The sequence below is a fragment of the Amphibalanus amphitrite genome, unplaced genomic scaffold (assembly GCF_019059575.1).
Source record: "Amphibalanus amphitrite isolate SeventyFive unplaced genomic scaffold, NRLGWU_Aamphi_draft 000108F_arrow, whole genome shotgun sequence".
Lineage (NCBI taxonomy): Eukaryota > Metazoa > Arthropoda > Thecostraca > Balanomorpha > Balanidae > Amphibalanus > Amphibalanus amphitrite.
In genome coordinates, this window is record NW_024881603.1 from 292,857 (window position 1) to 313,267 (window position 20,411).

A 20,411-nucleotide genomic window follows, 5' to 3' on the forward strand; every position below is an offset into this window, starting at 1 on the left:
TATATAATGTAGACCTGTCCCAATGCGTCATCAATTTTGAGCATGGATGCAGAATGTTTGAAAAACTTACCCCGGCCGGCGACCGATAGTCGGAAGAACGATATGCTCACATTTTGTCAATGGTTATCAACAAACCTATATTCTGTTTGAGCAACAACCCGATAAAGCCTGGTCAGTAGGTAGTGAATGCTGAGTAGATCAACATTGACAACATTGCCGTTAGTGCGTGACTGGCGTGGTCCAAGGCCAGGTGAGTGATTACGCAAACGTCGCGGTGGTCGCTGACTGTGCGACACTGCGCTGTGGTCGGCGCAGATAGCGCGCCCTATCTGTGGCCCCTGGCTGACGTCAGCGGCGCTATCGGCCTGTACCGACACTGGTCGGCCGGTCACCGGCGGCCTATCGACAATGTAGTGGCCAAGTGGTTACCTCAGAGCGCGTCTGTGATCGCTGCATCCGAGCGGTGCCGTGCCGCCTCTGACTGAGCTGCCAGTGGAGGTCTGCGGGGAACACTCCTCCGCGCCCGCCGAACGGGGCCGACGGCGTCGGTACACCGCCGTGCACGGTCGCCATAGCGAGTTGCAGTCTGTGCCCCGCTCGGCATCCCGGTGTGACCGGCGCCATGGCCGCCGCGCCGGCCGCCGGCCGGCTGACGGTCAGTCTGGTCTGCCTGTCGGCGCTGGCCGTCACGGCCGGTCTCGACTGGAGCGGCCGGATGCTGGCCGTCGGGCACACCGACTCGCCCGAGGACCGGCAGCTCACGCAGCTAATGATCGGTGAGACCGACCCCGCGCCACTAACAGGGACACCGCGCTCCGCGGCTCTAGAGCAGCGGCAGTCAAATACCGGCCCCGAAATGAACTTCTGAACTGATCTTACACAGGTTAAGCCAATCACGCAAGGATCAATTGACGAAATTTGTATAAAAAATGGGTGAATGTCTAAAAAACGATTATGCCTCTGTAGCTCACCGTATGTGTCAATCTTATCACCGTGCAAAGATACAAAGTTTTTTTTTGCTGACCTATCGGCCTAATTTACGTGACCTTTGGTCTGTTTTAACCATCGCACTTGCAGGAGGTTCCTTCGACCCTCCTGTAAGTGCGAGGTTTAAAACAGACCAAAAGTCAGGTAAATAAAGCCGATAGGTCTAAAAAACTGCCGTCACTGTACCGCCTTGACCGGGCCCAGGTGGCCGTGGCTCAGAGAACAGTGCACGCCGCACGGGTCTCCGGCAGAAGCCGTCCTTGTTTGGCTGCGCGTTTGCGCCGCCTGCTGCTGAGCTCTAGGCTACTCAGCAGCGGGTCACGGCTCACGAGCTGCTAGCATGAATCCGAAGAGGTCGGACATGCTGTGGAGGCGGCTGTCCTTCCGCGTGTGCTTTAAGCTAAGGTTGCGTGGCTGCCAGTGTTCGCCATGGGCCGGGCCAGCCCAATGGGCCATGGGCTGGGCTGGGCTACGGGCTGGGCTGGGCCCTCAAATATGAAGGATCGATGGGCTGTGGATGGGCTGGGCCAGGAACTGTTAAGTGGAATCAGGGGCTCGCAACTGAGACAAAAACTATAACTACATAGCTTATTACTGTGCAAGACTAAAAAACGAGTCAATAAAGCACGCATGCAATGTGCATTGTGCATGTGCATGCGGCTCGCAAAATATTGTTTCTTTGCTACCTTTGGGTACCTGTGCGGTGTCAATAATTTTTAACACATTCATTTTTGACGGGCTGGGCCGGGCTGGGCTTTGACGCTTTTACCATGAATGGGCTCGGGCTGGGCCGGGCTGTAAACCCATGGGCCTGGGCTGGGCTGGACTAAGATTTTGCGGCCCGTGGCGAACACTGGTGGCTGCTTGTGGCTCGCCTCCAGCGCCTCCTCCGACATGCACCCGATGGGCAGGAGACACCAGCAGGTGGCCGTGGCCGAGTGGATCAGGAGCTTGTGCACTGTGCAGTGTCACAGGCATGCTGTACCAGCTGTATAGCTCCACGTATGTGCATCAGGGCGGTCTGCCTGCAGAAGCTGGCCAGTGCGTCTCGGTTCACTGCGTGTCGGCTGCTCACGGCCTGCAATATCACATCAGCAGCCGCCGAATCAGGTCCCGGTCGAGGTCCGTGCAGGCAGCGACGTCTTCGGCAGCTTGAAAGAAGCGCCGAGCGGTGTTATCGTGTGAGTTACCTACACCGCCGCCCCTTGGTTCGTCCACTCGAAGACCAGTCTTTTCCCTCAAGCTGTCGTGGACCCGTCGTTTGACTTCCTTGGTTTTTCTTGCGGGGGCGCCGCTGTGTCTTTTCTCAGCTGGAGACGGATATGCGATAAGTAGCAACGCCTCCATGACCCGAATCCAACAGTGGAGGCTGCTGATGTCGTACTGTATGTTTGACTCAGTTCGGACAGATACGACGTCCAAGTTCATGATGCTGGGCGTGGTGGCGCAGATGCTGCAGGACTGCGTTGATGACGTGCTGGTGGCAGCGTTGATGCATTTGCCGTCAACCATCATCATGTGCAGAGCATGGTTAACGATAGCCGAGGCAGTCCGCAGTGGCTGCAGTCCAGCGATCTCCTCCCTCATGCGGCTTGTCTCCGTGATCACTGCCGGCGTCTCGTTGCTGAACCTGATTGATAGGCCGGCAGATACGAGGAGAACCTGGCGTCATGTTCTCCCACACGATTGTGCCGCCCTCCGTCTCCAGTCGCAGCGGCACCACGCAGGCAACAAACATATTGTTGTCGTGTCGGACGCCGCTCTGCTTATACTGGCTGTGGGAGGGGCCGTCCACTCCCCATTGCAGGTCAGCTTTAGATCGGGGCTGCTCTCCTCTTCGACCGAGCTGAGTTGGAGGACCACCTCCTCAAGCTGTAGCAGTCTGTTTGCTGTGTGGCCCAGCAGCGCTTCCACACCGACGCTGGCTCGGTCCGGTACCACGGTGATGGCAGCAGCGGGTGGCAGGCAAACCGACTTAGCTCTGGCAACCGATTTGTAGGGCGGGTACAGCTTACATCCTTTTTTCTTGGCCGACTGTTGCAGCTGAGTGACTTGGCAAACGAACTTGGCTCTGACAACCGCTTTGTAGGGCGGGTACAGCTTACATCTTTTTTTTTCTTGGCCGACCGCTGCAGCTTAGTGTACGAAATGCGAAAATACGAAATAATAAATACGAAAGTGCGCGAGGTCCAAATCTGTGACGGGCGCCAGGGCCTCTTGGACGGTGTAGGTATGGCTCAGGAGGTGTGGACTGCGACACGAGCTGCGCAGCTAGTTGTGGGCCCCGGCTGGAAGAGCCGGCCTCCGCAACGAGCTTGGCAGCCTTCCGGCGTCCCTACAGATGGAAACCGGAACTGCGGCGGAGAACACCAGCTCCCGGCTACTGTGCCGCTTCCGCAGCACGGCTGTGGCTTTCAGCTTCGTGCGGTGCGTCTTCTGCGCAGAAAATGGGAGACTGGGCCGTTCCGTGCCGCGTGACGTGGATGGCTCCGCCTGGCATACGGGCCGACAGGCACACCGTCTGTCACGGCACACCGTGACAGGCACGTCGTCACGTCCTCCAGCCATTCAGCATTCTCCCTCATGAACTACCACTTGGTGCGACTACAGCTGACCCAGCGCTGCCTGTTCGCATAGGCTTTACCTGGTTCACATCTCTTATCGCATCCTCTGACGCTTCCTGGCCAGTCAACGCAACGAACTGGTCACAAAAGCGTCCAGCACGTTGAGTACAGCATTTACTGTATGCCTGGCCTATTCAATTACATTAGCCTGAGGGGTGTGGTAATAACTGCATAGACCCGGGAACAGGGGGGGCAGCGGGGGCGCTTGCCCCCCCAACTTGGGAGCCGAGGGGGCGGCGCCCCCTCAACATTGAGGCAGCGAGAAAAGATCTTTCCTCCCTTTTCCGGACTTCTTTCCTTCTTGTTTCTTTTATGCATCTAAACATCAACATACGGCATTTTCCTTGCCATCTGAATGGTTTCTGCTGATACAATGTCGATTTGACAACATCTGCTATTGTCATCCCGCTTTGATTTGGGCCTGACCTTGGCCATAAGTTTGGCAGGCCAGATTTTATACTGTACCAGCTTGAGTCAGCTTTGAGAAATACATAACGTACAACGGTGGTAAAATCGTTGCTATGGGTATAACACAGTTTACCCGCTCCGGGTGAGATGGAGGGGTGTGGGGCAATGAGTGCACTGACGTGGCGCCCTCGGAGGGCCGGTATGGGATTAAAGCTCAGCGACACTAAGGGCTTATGTGGTGCCTTCAGTTATCGGTAGCACCCTCAGAATCACCGGCGTAAGGGCCCTCAGAGCCGCCGGTAAGGGGCCTTTAGAGGCACTGATCATGGTGTGGGGCCGCCATGCGCTATGCAGGTGCCGGTGTGGGCGCTCAGAGGTGCTAGTGTGATTCTCTCAGAGGCGCCGGTGAGGGTCCTTACAGGCGTTGCTGTGGGCCCTCATAGACGCTGGTGTGGAGCCGTTACAGACGGGTGTGGGGTCTTTTGAGCTGCTGACGCGAACCCTCTACAAGGCGGCAGGGGGTTCTCAGTGATCGGCAAGGGGCCCTTAGGCCGGCAGAAGAAGTCCTGTGGGGTCCTTGGAGACCGGCATGGTACTGTCAGACGCCGGTGGGGCCCCCAGGGCTCAGAGTCACCGGTGTGGGGCCCTCAAGTCACCAGTGGGTGGCCTTTAGATGCGCAGGTGTTGGTTGGGTCCTCAGAGCCGCCGATATAGGGCTTTAATAGGCACTGGTGTAGGCACTCGGAGTTGGGGGTGTGAAACGCTCAGAGGCACCGGTGTGGGCCCTCATAGGCGCCGATGAGGGCCCCCACAGTTGCCGTTATGGGGCCCGCAGAAAAATAAGTGTGTGACCATCACAGGCAGGAAATGCCCCTAGAACTGGCCCCTCATAGGCCGGTAAGAACTCTCAGAGGCCAGTAACGGGCCTTTGGAGACCACCGAGGGGCCCTTTAAGTCTGCAAAAGGCCCTCAGAAGCCGGCGTGGGGCCCTTATGGAGATCTTAGTGTGGCTATTTAGGGTCCATGAGGTGCTCTAACGAGCCCCATGGGGCCCTTCTGAGTAGAAATATGGCCAGGGGCGCGGGAACTACTTTCCGGCTGGGGGGGCACACCATAATAGAGATTAACCTAGGGTACCCCCAAATCTAGTTTTCTCACCGGTTTTAGGCCACTTATTTTTCACCCCTCGGCTTTTTCAACAAAAAAAGAAAACATTTGCAAAAAAAGTGTGGTATTCTGTCTCAAAGCTGTGGGGGCACCGCCCCCACGGCCCCAGAGTTGGGGGGGCAAGCTGCCCCCACTGCCCCCCCGGCTCCCGCGCCTATGAATATGGCCATCGTTAACTCTCAGCGGTCAAATGGCGCCGCAGGGCCCCTCGGACCCGAGGGTCCCTTTGAACCCGATGGGGGGGGGGAAGTACGTGTCCCCTTAGACTCCTTGCTACGCCACTGTTTCATATGCATCATGTCAGGCATTTTAGGCTCGCCCCCCCAACTTGAAAATCGTTCCCGGGCCCCTGAATAACTGGTGTAAGCAAAGTGACCACGGTCAAAAACGAATTACCAAGTCAACATTTTGGGATGGCCTCGTTCAAAAAATGGCTAAGAGCTTCGGTCTAGACAATTATTTTATCGTTGGCATACAGTAAAATACATACCAAACTCGGCCGGTGATAAATTTTCAAGACCTCAGTCCTTACTGATTTTTGAACTCGGCCTTCGGCCTCGTTCAAAAATTCAGTAAGGACCTCGGTCTTGAAAATTTATTTACACCGGCCTCGTTCAGTATTGTATATTACCAACGCCTTTGCCGTCCAGTGGGGCTCTGAAAAGGGTCAGCCGTTTAAAACACTTGCTCGACGCCTCGCTAAGCTCCTCAGGCCACACCACTTTGTTTAAAACATGGCGGTGGATAGTGGTGGGCGGGTCAGGTCAGGTCACGCCTGGTCAAGTAGCCACATGAATATAAATACGAACTTCTTACTATCAGTTTTTACTACTAGTTGTACTTGCGCACTTATAAAACAAACAGAAAATTGTCCTTGATATAGGGCTAAAAAATATTTGTAGCTTATTTAAAAAAGCAAAACATGATGCCACCCCTCCCTTCCTTCCCCCCAGCCCGTACTGATAGGGAACCTTCAGCGGTAGGCGCCGCAGTCGGCTGACCCGCCGCGGTGCGGCGAGGCGGGGCGCAAAGAGCCACGGGACATATTCTGCTTTGCACGGTTCGTCGGAAAGTCATTTCATCCACAAAACAAACGAAATATACCATTCGAAAGCTGACGTTGAGCTGATTCCAAAAATGTATTTTTATCGAAATCGTTCGATGGCCTTTTTAAAAAATTGCGTTTTTGTAAAAACGTCATAATTTTTTATCCAACGAGCTGTCCAGGATATTATTGAAATTATCCAGTGAAAACTGAATGCCAAAGGAACAATATGAAGAAAAAATATATAAAGTATTAATATGCGCCTCTCACAGCCGGCAACAAGGCGCGATCAAGCAACTCAGTGTCACGATGGATGAAGATCAGTCACACAGAACCGTGAAATGACCCTTATCGACTCGCAGACCGTCTGACCGGCTACGGGAGAAACGTTCGAGTCTCGTCCTGCTAAACAAGTGTCATATTTGCTTGTTTAACGATCCATAGCGCTGTCAAATTTATCCAGGATGCCTGCGAAGAAAGTTAGTTGTTCTGCTAGATTTACAACATGCATTAACTTACATTTTCTTATACAGGTTTTGCTCCGTCCCGCTGCGCTCAATGCCTGCGCCTGGAAAGAGGTTAACATTTTGGTATTTCATTCAAAAATCATACCTTGGGATTATTTTTCGAACTTTTCATGCGTATGCAGTGCATACGCATGAAAAGTATGAAACTATGCATGAAACTATGCACATATTCCTTATCGAGTACCGATAATAAAAACACATTGCAACATTAACCCGCGCCCTGATGGGGTCTGCCGAGCAACGCGGTCTGATGGGGGGCATTTTGGCCCCCCCCCCCTAAGATCTCGAGAACCACGCAACATAGCGACAAGCGGCAAACGGCGTTGGATAGCCCCAACGGGGAACTACCTTGTGACCCAATTTCATTGACCTCGGTCAAACCGATGACGTCACAGGTCAGGTCAAAGGTCGAATTTTCACCGTTTACAGGCATTTCAAGAAATGCGTTGTAAAATGGAGTAAAATGCATTTCATTGAAAATCATCGATGGGGAAATGTCCGTCAAACACATATTTTGCTATTTGAGATCACTGATACCAGGTCAGGTCACAGAGGTCAGGTCACTAAGGGGCACAAATTAAAAATATCATGTGATGCATGTTTTATGGTCCATTTTATATGCTAAATGCGATTGTGTGGGACAGGCAGCCCTTGGGGTCAGTTGAGATTATGTTTTGGTGAAGGTCAGTTTGTGTTACAAGATCCGACTTGAATCGAGAGTCACGTATGCCAAATTTCAGCTATCACCAGCACGCTTGGAGCTATCGCAAAAAAAAAATCGTGGAGGCGGTACCTGCCCCCCCCCCCCCCGGCCGGCAAGGGGGCAGAAACAACCCCCTCTCCTTTTCCGTCGATATCTCCTCACATATTGCGGATATCGTCACCAAACTTTCGGGACCCCTCTGGGCATCTATTTTACACCTTTTCGCCAAAACCTTTTCCAGTGAATATGGTAGGTCAACCACAAATTAGCAGAGGTGGGCATCGCTACCGAAATTTGGAAACCGCTACCGCTACCTTCCGCAACCTAAGGTACCCAAAGCGCAATCGCAACTCCGAAACTATTTTGCAGATCATAAAACCGCAACTCGCAACTCCGCAACTCCGCAACTCCGCTACCAACCTCTATTAGGTTCCTATGTTTTATCAGTCTTAGTCCTGAAGTGCAGTGTTATGTCTGACAGGTAGTACCTTTGGTTGACCTCTGTTGGTGACCTGACTGTTGGTGACCTTTGATGACGTCACGTGACCTATAATGCTCAATGCGCAAGTCATTGCGACACCAGTCGACGTAAATGACCTGCCAGTGCTACTCTTTGCATGTTTTAATTGTTTGGGATCATTTTGCCGCAAATCCGGACGAGTCGTATTTTCTCCCATTGACTTAAAATGGAGAGGTCACACAGTTGACCTTACCTTAAGTCACAAATATAAAAAATATGAGACAATACACTTTGTACCTATATCTTGTTACCCTTGTCACATGCAGACAGTTTCAAAGTGATCGGTCAATAGGTGTATCTATATTGCTATATTGCCCTGTATTGCTAGGGCGGGTGTTTAAATTTTTTCGGAGATTGGGTCCCTTGACTTGACCTGGTGACCTGACCTGAGGTGACCTGGGTCTGACATGTTGATACAATGTGTGGAAAGGATGTGTTAATAGCAGTGTCGAAAACAGCCGCGCTGCCGCCGCCTTTTTTATATATGTATTTGCGGAAAACCTTACGGAGGGGTGTCCAAACACCCCCCCCCCCCCGCCCCCGGCCCCGTGCTGGCGACCATAAAATTTGACTTAACCCTCGCTGTGTGCGGTGTTTTACAGCGTCCAACGTGTACGTCGGTTGGACCCCCTCCCCCCCTGCCGTTCGGCCCCTGATCGAGCTAGAGCTTCGCAGGGAAAAAAAAACGAGCGTGTTGCCCGTGACGAGAGGAAGCCGATGATACCCAATTTTAAGGTCATATGTCATTGGTTGACCTTCCAGGCCAGGTCAATGACCCAAAAGTCGGAAAAATCGGACCTGCTAGAACTTCGTAAAGTGAAGCTTTTATGCTTTTTTTTGGGGGGGGGGGGCGCTGATAACAAATTTCATGTTGGTTTTGATCAAAGAGGACGTCTTCATGCATTTGGGCCTGGTCGGGTCAGGTCAGGTCAGGTCAACCAGTAGGCGTCCTACCGCCTATCCAGTGTCAACCACCACTGAAAGCCTCGTAACATGTTACTAAGGCACTAAAACTACTTCGTAAATGTTCAAACGGTCATTAAATTCGAAATCAGCCTCAAAAACTAGCCTGGAAACACGTGCAGTGTGCAGTGGAGTGCAAAGAGTACAGTGGCGCCCCCACCAGCGGTGGCGGCCCCGGTAGCGGTTGCGCTTTAGAATTTTTCGCTTCCGCAACTCGCAACTCCGCAACGTTTTTGGGCTCGGTAGCCGATCCGTAACTCCGCTACCAAGAGGGTAGTCCGCAAGTTGCGGAGTTGCGGAGTTGCGGACTTAAGTTGCGCAATGCCCAGCTCTGCAAATTAGTAATGTCAATTGCAAAGAATCGTGGTACCGATACCAACCGAAACCCCCTCTACGGGTGGAAGGGTCTGGCCATAGCCCGGGGCGTGGGTTAACTTAGTTTCCGTTACTTTTGCTTTGTGTAACTAAACTAATTGACCAGGAAGTGCAATGTACATGAACATTGGTCAGTCTGCCCTAGCTACATTCAAGCCTGTAGTAAATAGGAAAACTGCAGTCCCGTCTTCTGCGCTCCCGACAGCTCAGGGCGAGTATCACCCCTGCAACGCAACGAGCGACTGCTGCGAGGCCGAGAAGAATATCTGCGAGTGTGTGGGCTTCACCTGCATGTGCTATGAAGAAGCCTACTGGCAGAGCGCATCCGCCGCATGCGTCGAAAAAGGTAAGGCAAGCTGCGAGCTCCGCGTGCCAGCCTTGAACCTGTAATCCTTCCTTTTGGTATTTATGCGGCCTCACACCACCCGAAAACCTGCGTCGGACGGCTGCTGTCCATGGGTAGAATCGACGGGACGCAGCGGAACGCTATCACACTCAGGTTGGGTAATATGCATGGTTGTACATATGCATGGTTGTACCGTAGTATAATAAATAACGTTTATTACACTATAAACGTTATTAGAACCCATTATTATAAAAAGTATTAGTGATTTGGTTATACCTATGGTTGTACCTATCGCCTATAACAAACATCGACAACTTTCTTTTATAACTTCTGCAGCTCTTAAAAAAGTAAATGACTAAGCCAGAACTCGCGCCAAGCAAGCTTGTCACGCAGTTCTTGGCCGTCTAATTAGGGAGTTCCAGAGTCCAGACTATTTGACTTAGATAATCTAGAGACGAAAGCTTTGCGCGCGCTGGAGCCACTCACTGATATGTTATGGTCTCTCTGCTCAGCGACCTCTCTCACCAGACACCAACCGCAGACGGCCCACGTCAACAGACTCTTCATCAGCAGCGGATCCCCGTCAGCAGCCGGTCCCCGTCAGCAGACTGTCCCGTCAGCAGCCGGTCCCCGTCAGCAGACTGTCCCGTCAGCAGACTGTCCCCGTCAGCAGCCGATCCCCGTCAGCAGCCGATCCCCGTCAGCAGACTCCTCGTCAACAGCCGGTCCCCGTCAGTTGACTGTCCTGGTCAGTCTCTGTGTAAATCGGGCGCGGCAGCGATTCAAAGCGGCGCCGTCACTACCGGGAGTACGATGTCCTGCCGCCCACATTGACTGGTCGAAGGTGAGCTGTCCAGGACCTGTCCGGGTCTGTGGTCACTAACGCCGAGCTGTTTCCGCCCCGTAGCCGGTCTGGACCAGAACTGCTCCATGTCCGACCCCGACTCCTGCCGGCTGGAGCACAGCAGCTGCGTGTACGTGCGCGGCTACGGACACATGTGCAAGTGCGACCTGCAGTACTACCCGGACGCGGGCGGGCGCAGCTGCGTGCGCGTGCAGTCGCCCTTCTTCACCACCACCATCATCGTGTCCATCTGCATCCTGTTCGCCGCCGTCGCCATCGGCGTTGTCATGCAGATCCGCAGCAACATGCAGAGGTGGGTGCGATGGGCGCCGGCGGGGGGGGAGGGGTATCAGCGGGCGTCGCCGTAAGTTCCTTTGTTATGCCATTTGCATTGTTTGGTTAACCCACGAGCCGCTGGGGGGGGGCATAAAGTTGCCCCCCTTTACGTTTTGTGGAATATCTCCGAAACCTGATGAGCTACGAACGTGAAACTTGGCATAGCTTCAAATGAATACCTAGGCAATGTTTGAGGAAAGTTTGGTGGTTGTAGCATCTAAGGTGACGTCACAGTGACGTCATAAAGTTTTGTTGTTTTCCGATATGGACCGTTTCTGATGACGCTTAGCATGAAACTCAACTGTAAATGAACTAGACAGCACCTGCTGTCATCCTAAAACATCTAAGTACACTTCCATCTAGTTCCTAACCAATAATCGGCCCTATATATTCGGTCCCATATACCTGATGTATCGTGAGGAAACTGAGAGTCGCAAATCTATAATTTGACTTATGACGTCACTGTGACGTCATTTCAAATGGGATCGACACCAAATTTGGACACAACCTCGGCTAGGTATTCAGGAAGATGTGTGCATAGTTTCGCTTCTCTATTTATTCGCGTTGCGACGATATCGCCGCGGAAGTAAAGGGGGGGGGGCAACTATATGCCCCCCCCCCCAGCGGCCGGCGGGTGGCGCGGAGGCCCAGCGGCCGCCGGGTTAATTCTTGAAAGGACTTACGTTATATTTGAAATTGGATCACGTCTCTCAGCTGGGCAGTATATATGTTACAGTTAGTATGCGAAATCCGTTAGTTTGCAACGCAACTAGTTTCGTTGCAAACTACCTGACCGGCCAGGTAGTTTGCAACGAAACTAGTTCCGTTGCAAACTAACTGACCGTCCAGTTAGTTTGCAAACTAACTAGTTAGGATGCAAACAACCTAGGTGCGTTGCAAACTACCTAGTTACTTTGCAACGGAACTAGGTGTGTTGCAAACTAACGGATTTCGCATACTAGGGGAAGTTGGGGCAATGCCGGGGTTGGGGCAAAGCCGAAATTCGAGATATTTCGAAAACCGTAAGACATGGATGCCGCCTGTCAGTGATGCTCTGAAGCTTAAGTGACTACAATTATCGCATGTTTGTTACGAGTCGTCATTCGGAATACTTCGACTGTGAGGGCGCCAAGAGCGTTTTCAAGGTACGTTTCCCTTGTACTACATGCGCCTTTGAAGCTGCATTTCTTACTCATTATGCTACCGTTTGTCTGGCCAATTCGGTCAAGTAATCTTTAGCATGTCTTTGCATAAGTGTGCTGCCTATTTGAAATTTATACAGCACGTTGAAAAGTTATGGGCCTGCAAATGAAAGTATGGCTGGCTGGGGTAATGCCGAAAACGTGCGATTACGCACGTGTTAAAAGCACGCTACGTGGACTTTACTGCTGTATAATAGCAACGCGTATTTTTAGTCACACAAACTACACTTTCAACCGACACAACGGCCTGTTACCTAAAAGGAATGATTTACCTGGCATTTTCTTATTATATCACACAATTATAACTTCCAGTGTGCACCGCGTCCTCAAGCTCTTAAAACGCGTGTCAGCTTCGATGAATTCTGGATAAAGTTTGAGATAAAATGGCAAAACATCAATGTCGGCATTCCCCGTAGATCATTTCTCCCATTTTCGGCTTTCCCCGCAGTCCGGGGCAACGCCGAAAAAGTCACTTCTTTGATATTTTTAGGTTGTGCGCTTAACGGTATGCGAATTCATCAAATGCGCCTGGTATGTTTGAAAGGCAAAAGACTGGCCTCTCGAATGACGCCAACAAGAATAGCTTATGTTGTCTACCTTGCGTGCTACGGGCGTCAGAAAAAAAGTCTTCGGCGTTCCCCCAACTTCCCCTAACTGTAACATATACATGTTACAGTTAGTATGCGAAATCCGTTAGTTTGCAACGAAACTAGTTCCGTTGCAAACTAACTGACCGTCCAGTTAGTTTGCAAACTAACTAGTTAGGATGCAAACTACCTAGTTACTTTGCAACGGAACTAGGTGTGTTGCAACGGAACTAGTTGTAATGCGAAATCGACGAGGCAGTGGCTCTATTTGTCGTTCATATTCATCTTTTATGTAAATTCTAGCAACGGTTGTTAAAACAAAGCTGTGTTTTTCTAACGGGTGACACTAGATATACTCGTACCTACGTGTAGGACGGATGGTCACATTTATGGATGAAAATTGAAACAGTTTCGACTACATAATGTGACGATCACTGGCGGATCCAGAGGAGGGGCAGTTCCGGGGGCATTTTACGATTTTGATTTTTTTAGACACCCACTAACACCGGTCACCACCGCCGCCGCACAGAACAGAACTGAACTGTATTGTCGCATATTGTCCCGTGATCCGGGGTGAACGTGCGATCAAGAATCTGTCTCACCGGCCGACTCCTACTGCGACTTGCCTAGCCAGGTGACCTAGCGGTGCCGGGTCATTCGTTCGGTAACAGCCAATGATCAAAGGGCAGGTTGCGTCACAGACTGATCGGTTGTGGAGGTAGGAGCTCGTCAGCGACTCGGTTCTGGAATATTCCGAAATCGGCAGCAGAACCTTTACTTTCCGCTTATCCCGCGCCCCATTGGGGTCTGTGTATAACACGCCCTACTGGGGGGGGAGGGGCTATTCGTAGACCCCCCCTCCTTACTCCGAAACTACTGGGCCGATCGTCAAAATTCAAACGGCATCTAATAGTCCCGGAAAAACTGTCGATCGAAACCAAATTTCATTGACCTCGAGGTCACCGATATCGTCACAGGTCAGGTCAAAGTAAAAATTATCGATATTTGGCTTGTTCACCTTTTGGGCTCTGTGGCTGCCGTCTTACAAGTCAGATCAGGCTGATTTTTGGTTTACACACTCGTGAACAGATGCTTTAGATACTCTGAGGGTACCACCAAACTTGTACTTTGATTTTCAGGTCAGGGTCAGGTCATCATAGGTCACAGAAATCTTATGTCATAAGTCGGTCACGTGACACATGTCTTATGGTCCATTTAGGCCATAGATTTCGAATTCGGTGTCGCCTGTGTCAATTGAGACCATTTTCATCTGAATATAGCTGAGGTCAGATCACTTTCAGGTCAAAAAAGGTCAAATTTTAAAGTTGAAATTTTTCAACAAAGACATGTCTATCGGATGCAGTTCGAGCTCAGGAACACGATGGTGCTTTTTATATTGATGTACGATGTCAAATTGGTAGGTACAGAAAAAAAAATTGATTTGAAAATTTAAAATTGTGAATTTTTTTGCTATAATGCGTATAACTTGGCCATTTTTTAACCCGCGCCCTGCTGGGGGGGGTGTTTGAACACCCCCCCTTGTGGTTTTTCGCGAATATCTCAAAAACGGCGGCGCGGAGCGCCGCCGTTTTTGGTACACCTTACCATACATCAATTCTACACATGTTGTGAAAATTTCAGACCAAGGTCATTGAAGGTCAGGTCACCAGGTCACTTGAAGTGACCTCACCTCATAAAAACTTTCAATGTCTGTCATAGCTACACCGAGTGACCGATCGCTTTGAAACTTTCAGCGATTGCTAAGAGCAATAGCATGTACAAAATGTATATCTCAGAATTTTGATATCGATGACCTAAGGTCAGGTCAATTTTGCGACCTCCCCATTATAAGTCAATGGGAGAAAATTGAAATGCGCCTCTTTTGGATGAAAGACATTATAAACACTCCCAAACACCGAATTACAAGTGGTTTAGACACACTGAACTTGAAAATGGTGTCCGTGACCCTTGTTTATGCCCTGAGGTCATCTTAGGTCACGAATGGTATCTAACAGTTTTTCGCAAATAACTTTTGATAGAGGCATGCTAGAGCGATGAAAACGCCTTAGATGTGTTCAGCTCGACGATACGGATCGACTGATATGCAACATGACCCTTTCCGGTCAGGTCATGACCTTGACCTGAGGTCAAATTTTCAAGTTGACCTTTCAAGGTCAAGTCATAGTTCATTCGATGCGTCTTGACGAGAGGAACACGATGCCGGTAAAAGTAAGCTCGTACAAGGCTTGGGTCAAAAGTTATTGCAGAAAAACTGTTTTCGAAAAAATCGGCTATTTTTGCAGTTTTTGCCCCCTGCAGGCAAAACCGTTGACGTTAGGTCAAATCTGAGAGAATTACTCAGAAAGGGCGTTAATAGGGCTATCGAATACACTTTTCCGCGGCGCTGTAGCTCTATTGGTTCCCGAGTTATGCGTTGGCTTCTTGGAAATTTTCGACATTCGACCTGGAAATCGGCGAAATTTTGCCTTCAATGACCTCTGGTGACCTGACCTTTGACCTGACCAAAAAATTGACCGAAGTGATTTCGTCATTATTTTTGACGCTCTTTCGAACGCCGCCTTCCGCGTATCGCTACGTGGCCCAGGAGCCGAGTTACAAGGGGGGGTGTTCAAACACCCCCCCCCCCAGCAGGGCGTGGAAATCCAGGACCCCCAGCAGGGCGCGGGTTAAGATATCTGGCTAAAACTTGCTAGAGTAAGTCATAAGCATGTTTTCTATCATATTTATTCCGTTTTTTCGAAAAGTCCAAAAGTTTTTGAAAAAAGATAAAAATACAAATTTTAGATTTTAATATGCATAATTTTCAAAGTTAACAAAATTTTGAAAAAAAAAAACTTTGAAAATTTTGAAAATCGAACATGACGTCACTCTGACGTCATTTCCGGCCGACCTATGATAGATACGAAGTTCAAATTTTGACACAAGGTGTTAAATTGATGCAGCCGAAGGTACCTACTGAAAGTTTGGCGGCGATACGTCAAGTGGTTTAGAAGTTATTGCAGAAAAACGGGAGGGGGGCTATGAATAGCCACCCCCCAAGGCTATATAACGCCCCCCCCCCTCCCAGTGGGGCGCGGGTTATGTCTACACATTTATGGTGATCACTGGCGGTTCCAGAAAGATGGTCTTAAACGTTGCGGGAGACATAATCCCAAAGAAGTTTTCCAAAAACCTTTCGGATTTTGATTCCAATCCTTACACACGGCTGTGCAATCTAAAACAAGTATTTGATTATAAAAGTTGTTCAGTTTTCGTTTCCTTCTCAAAATAAGTACCTAAATATTTGTCGCTTTCGGGAGCTGCGTGGATGGCGGAGCGATTTTGGACGCCCCCCCCCCCGCCCCCTCTGGATCCGCCAGTGGTCGTAACGTTATGTAGTCGAATCCGGTTAATTCAGTTTCTATCCTAAATGTGACCACCCGTCTTATGTCTAGTGTCACCCGTTAGATAAACACAGCTTTGTTTTAACAACCGTTGCTAAAATGTACATAAAAGATGAATATAAACGACAAATAGAGCCACTGCCTCATCGATTTCGCATTACAACTAGTTCCGTTGCAACACACCTAGTTCCGTTGCAAAGTAACTAGCTAGTTTGTATCCTAACTAGTTAGTTTGCAAACTAACTGGACGGTCAGTTAGTTTGCAACGGAACTAGTTTCGTTGCAAACTACCTGGCCGGTCAGGTAGTTTGCAACGAAACTAGTTGCGTTGCAAACTAACGGATTTCGCATACTAACTGTAACATACATATGCGCATTGAAAATGGATGGCAATCGTACCTTTCATACACTGCTACCAGGTTATCTTTCGTTCGAGTACCTACAACAAACCGATGGTTACCGATCCGGCACCTGTATGCCATGTCGGCCCGTTTACCGCTGTATATGTACCCGCGTGTCCGGCAGGCGGTTATACCAGCAGCACTACCGGCGCCGGGCCGACCTGGACCAGCTGCTGACGGCGCAGCGCCTGGCGCGCCAGCGGCGGGCGGCGCAGCGGCGCGCCCACCCGACCCGGCGTTACTCGGAGGAGGCCGAGCCCGACGAGCCGCCGCCGCCCTACGTGCCCATCTTCACCACGCGCTCGTCGGGCGACTGGGGCAAGCTGCCCTCCTACCAGGAGGCCGTGGCGCAGCAGGTGAGCGCACCTCGGGGATCGTCACCGGCACCCAACGAATGACAGGTCACCTGACACCCTCATTTTTTTTCCGCCGTGCCATACCCGCGCCCATAATGGCGCGCCAAAGAAGAGCAGATTTCACATAACTGCTACAGATATTAAAGTACTTCTATTCTTACCATGCGTTTTTATCGACCCAAGTTTTAAATATTGAGTTTTCAGTGACGTCCATAACGGTTGATAACTTAACGGTTGATAAATTAAATTCGCTCACTTAAGGTACTGTAAATCGACCTGCCTAGTAACTGTTAACCGAAGTAATTGTCGACAATTAATGCTAGACGAAACGTGATAACTGAATATGGCGTTGTCACGTTTTATTAACTTTAACCCTACCTCGGTGCTTGAGAGTCGGCGGGAATTTACACCTCTGTGACATCTCTGATGAATAACACTTTCTGCATATCTATTGCAGGACAACGTAGCATTCGAAATGGAGGATGTTGTGTTGCCGGCGGCGGAAGGGCAGGCGCCTGGGAGTGCAGCGACCCCTCCTGAATATACAGGAACGCCTCCTGAACGAACAGAAACGTCTTCAGAACGAATAGGAGCGTCTGCTGTACGGGGACGATCAGATACGTTTACTGCGTCGGCCCCGGAGCCCACGACTGAAGTGGAGGCGTCTCCGGCCGAGCGAACTGGAACGTCCGTGGAGCCAGGAGCACCCTCCTCCGGCACAGGGCCGGCCTCGGCTGGAATACTGCCCTCGGGGGCGGCGCCAGCCACTGCAGCGAGTCAGCAGCGGCCCCGGCGCCGGGTGGAGGGCGGCGGATCGTCGCTGCCGCAGTCCGGCGAGTCGCCTCTCCGGCGCACCGGCAGCGTCTGAGGCCCACCGGTCACCCGCAGACGGAGCTCCGGGCCGACCGGTCACCCGCAGACGTAGCTCCGGGCAGTTCGGAGGGCAGACGGCGCTCCGGGCCGACCGGTCACCCGCAGACGGAGCTCCGGGCCCTCCGGAAGGCAGACAGCTCCGGCGGGGACACTCTGCCGTCAGTCTCAGAGGAGCGGCGAGCTCGCCTGCTCCGGACCGCCAGTGATCAGTGATCAGCTCACAAGGTTTTCGATTTCGATTCCTCAGTGCATACATATCGGTGAAATACGGTCTGTGGAGGTCGCAAAGGGTGGGTGTGGGACGGTGATGCAGCAACTCAACGGTGAGAAGCGCTGAATTTTGGGTACTACTGTGCTACCGGAACATGCAACTACCAACAATGTCGAATGTCGCCCTCTGTCATTCATGAAGACCACGATTGCATTGTTGGTTTGTTCACAATCTCTGTACCGGATTGGCATGATAAGTGCTATCACTAGCTAATAATGTAGCCCGATATCTCACTGAAGATTTCCTAGTCCGTAGTCTCAGTATTTTGGAGTGGGGCTTGCGAGTCTCGATATAATTATCACCCGAGCTCAACACTGAAAGGAGATTTTATGTACCTCAAATATCTCTCCTGTTTATTGTTGTTGTTGTTTTTAAGACAGGGTGGGAAGTCATTTTAGTCAGTGGCGACCAAAGTAGGCACTATGCAATGGTTAGGCTGCCACTTACGCTTGGAATATGTTATGATTCTTGAGATTGTTGTAGCCTACGGTTTGAATGCGCCGTGTTCACTGTATAGTAACAGCGTAAAGCAAAGTTGCCTGTTACCATGATCGATATGACGCTCTTATTCTGAACAAAATGTTCAATAAAAGTGTCAACTGATGAGTCAGAGACCAGTGCGAGACACTGCCGCTCGGCTTATAGCAGCAGCGCTGCTCAACTGCCACAATTCTGGCTACATGTCAGTCAATGTGGCACTATCGGATTCGGACTAACCAGAGTCTTTTTTTAACGTTTTCTCGCCCGTTTTAAAAGAAATAGATGACTGTTAACGTGGGATTTCGAACTGGAATAGCAGTTCCGTAGCTTGAGCTGAGACTAGCACAAATCAGGAGCTTTCATGGCCCAACGATCACCCTAGACGAAGATATTCAATTTCCCGTTCCGTAAAGAGTGTCTTGCAGAAGAATAAGTGCCTTGCTAAGGAATGCAGCCACGTCATCGTCAGCCGTCAGCCAATCAGCATGCTGCTCACAGCCAAAGCAGCATGCGTAGGTTTGAACTACGCATAGACTACTACATATCTATGTAGTACCTAGTCTATGTACATATCTATGATATGTAGTAGTCTATGAACTGCGCAATACGATTGGCCAACCGGCGGTAATAAGCTTCCGCGTCAAACATTATTTTATATAAGACTAGAGGGCAGGGGCGGCGCCACGGGTTTTCGATAGGGGGGGACGGGGACGGGGGCTTGCCTGACTGAGAATCCCAAAAGTAGATACTGATCGTGTATGCAAAAAAAAAAACGAGGCACGTAACGCCGCGAAACTTGGCAAAGCCCAAAACACATCGAATGGTGCATCCCGTTTCCAAACTTATCATAGGACAACTATAAGATCGATCACCTTTTCAAGCATCCTTGCCTCTAAATCAAAATTTGCAGTCTTGCCAACTCAAAGCTGGTTTCCTACAAGCTGCGAATTGCTTAGGTATGAGTAGCAGTGCCAACTACTTACGTTTCGTACTTTCAAATTTTCGATCTTGCGTCTGGTCAGCTTCATGGCTTCATCATCGTATAGTCATGGAGGAAAAGTGGGAATGTTTTCTGCTCTGACAAGTGCGCCAAAACTGCAATATAATTTCAGAATCATGACATCACCACCTGATCCATATGCAACGGGCAGGGTGCAGCTAATGGCTAGCCGTCAGTGGTCATGTCATCGGTGGTCACTCAAAAGGTCATGCTAGGTCATGGAAGGTCACCAGCCGTTATTTGATCACACTTTCTGATGGATTTTACTTACCAAGAGCTTCAAGGGAAAAACGAGCGCATGCCGCATGCACCGTTGAAAAAATTGAGTGAAAGGGTCTCAGGTCCGGCGACCTCTGCAGGTGAAGTGCCCCAGGGTAGGATTCCGGTCCTTGTTGATTAACTTAGTCAAAAATTGCGGTACATAGAGCTGTGATGTCGGCACCATTGTGTTCGTCATGATCGAGCTGTCACGACCTGCATCGTTCTCATATTCACCCTCCAATCGTAACAACTACAGCAGGGATTGGCAAATGGCGTGGCACCCCTTTGGGAGGTAATGAAGGTCTCTTGAAACCTCATCCCTCATCTCTTTAGCATCAGTGGCTCTCCTTATGGAACAGGTTTCTTGACTGGTCTGTTTCACCCCAGAATTCAAAGACTAGTCAAGGTAAAACCGAGCGCACCACAGTGAGCACAATTTGATAAGCTGGTGTATCTCAATTTCATGTAGAACCTTTCACGTATCACGTACCTAAAACCCTTTCGTGCACTCATGCAAAAGCAACTGCCATGTTTCAACAGCTGGTAATGGCATTTTCACAGCCGCTGACGTAAGAAGGGGAGGGAAGGGGGCTTGATTAGACCCCCAGCCGTTCGGCCGCCGACCGAACTTAGTTTTGCAGAAAAAAAACGAGTGCTATCGAACCCCTTGACGAGAGGGTGCCGATGCTACCCAATTATAAGATCTTGGGCTACGGCGTGCTTTTTTGGTC

The 20,411-nt window shown here is 50.5% G+C and overlaps 1 protein-coding gene across 1 annotated transcript; it reads left to right on the forward strand.

Moving 5' to 3' along the window:
- The first annotated feature begins 375 nt into the window (after positions 1–375).
- LOC122380843 lies at positions 376–18,545 on the forward strand. The gene is made up of 5 exons (XM_043364347.1): positions 376–776; positions 9,525–9,665; positions 10,573–10,822; positions 16,564–16,795; positions 17,253–18,545. The coding sequence occupies exons 1-5, from the start codon at positions 623–625 to the stop codon at positions 17,661–17,663; spliced, it is 1,188 nt and encodes a 395-aa protein (XP_043220282.1). The 5' UTR covers positions 376–622; the 3' UTR covers positions 17,664–18,545.
- Positions 18,546–20,411: the final 1,866 nt, after the last annotated feature.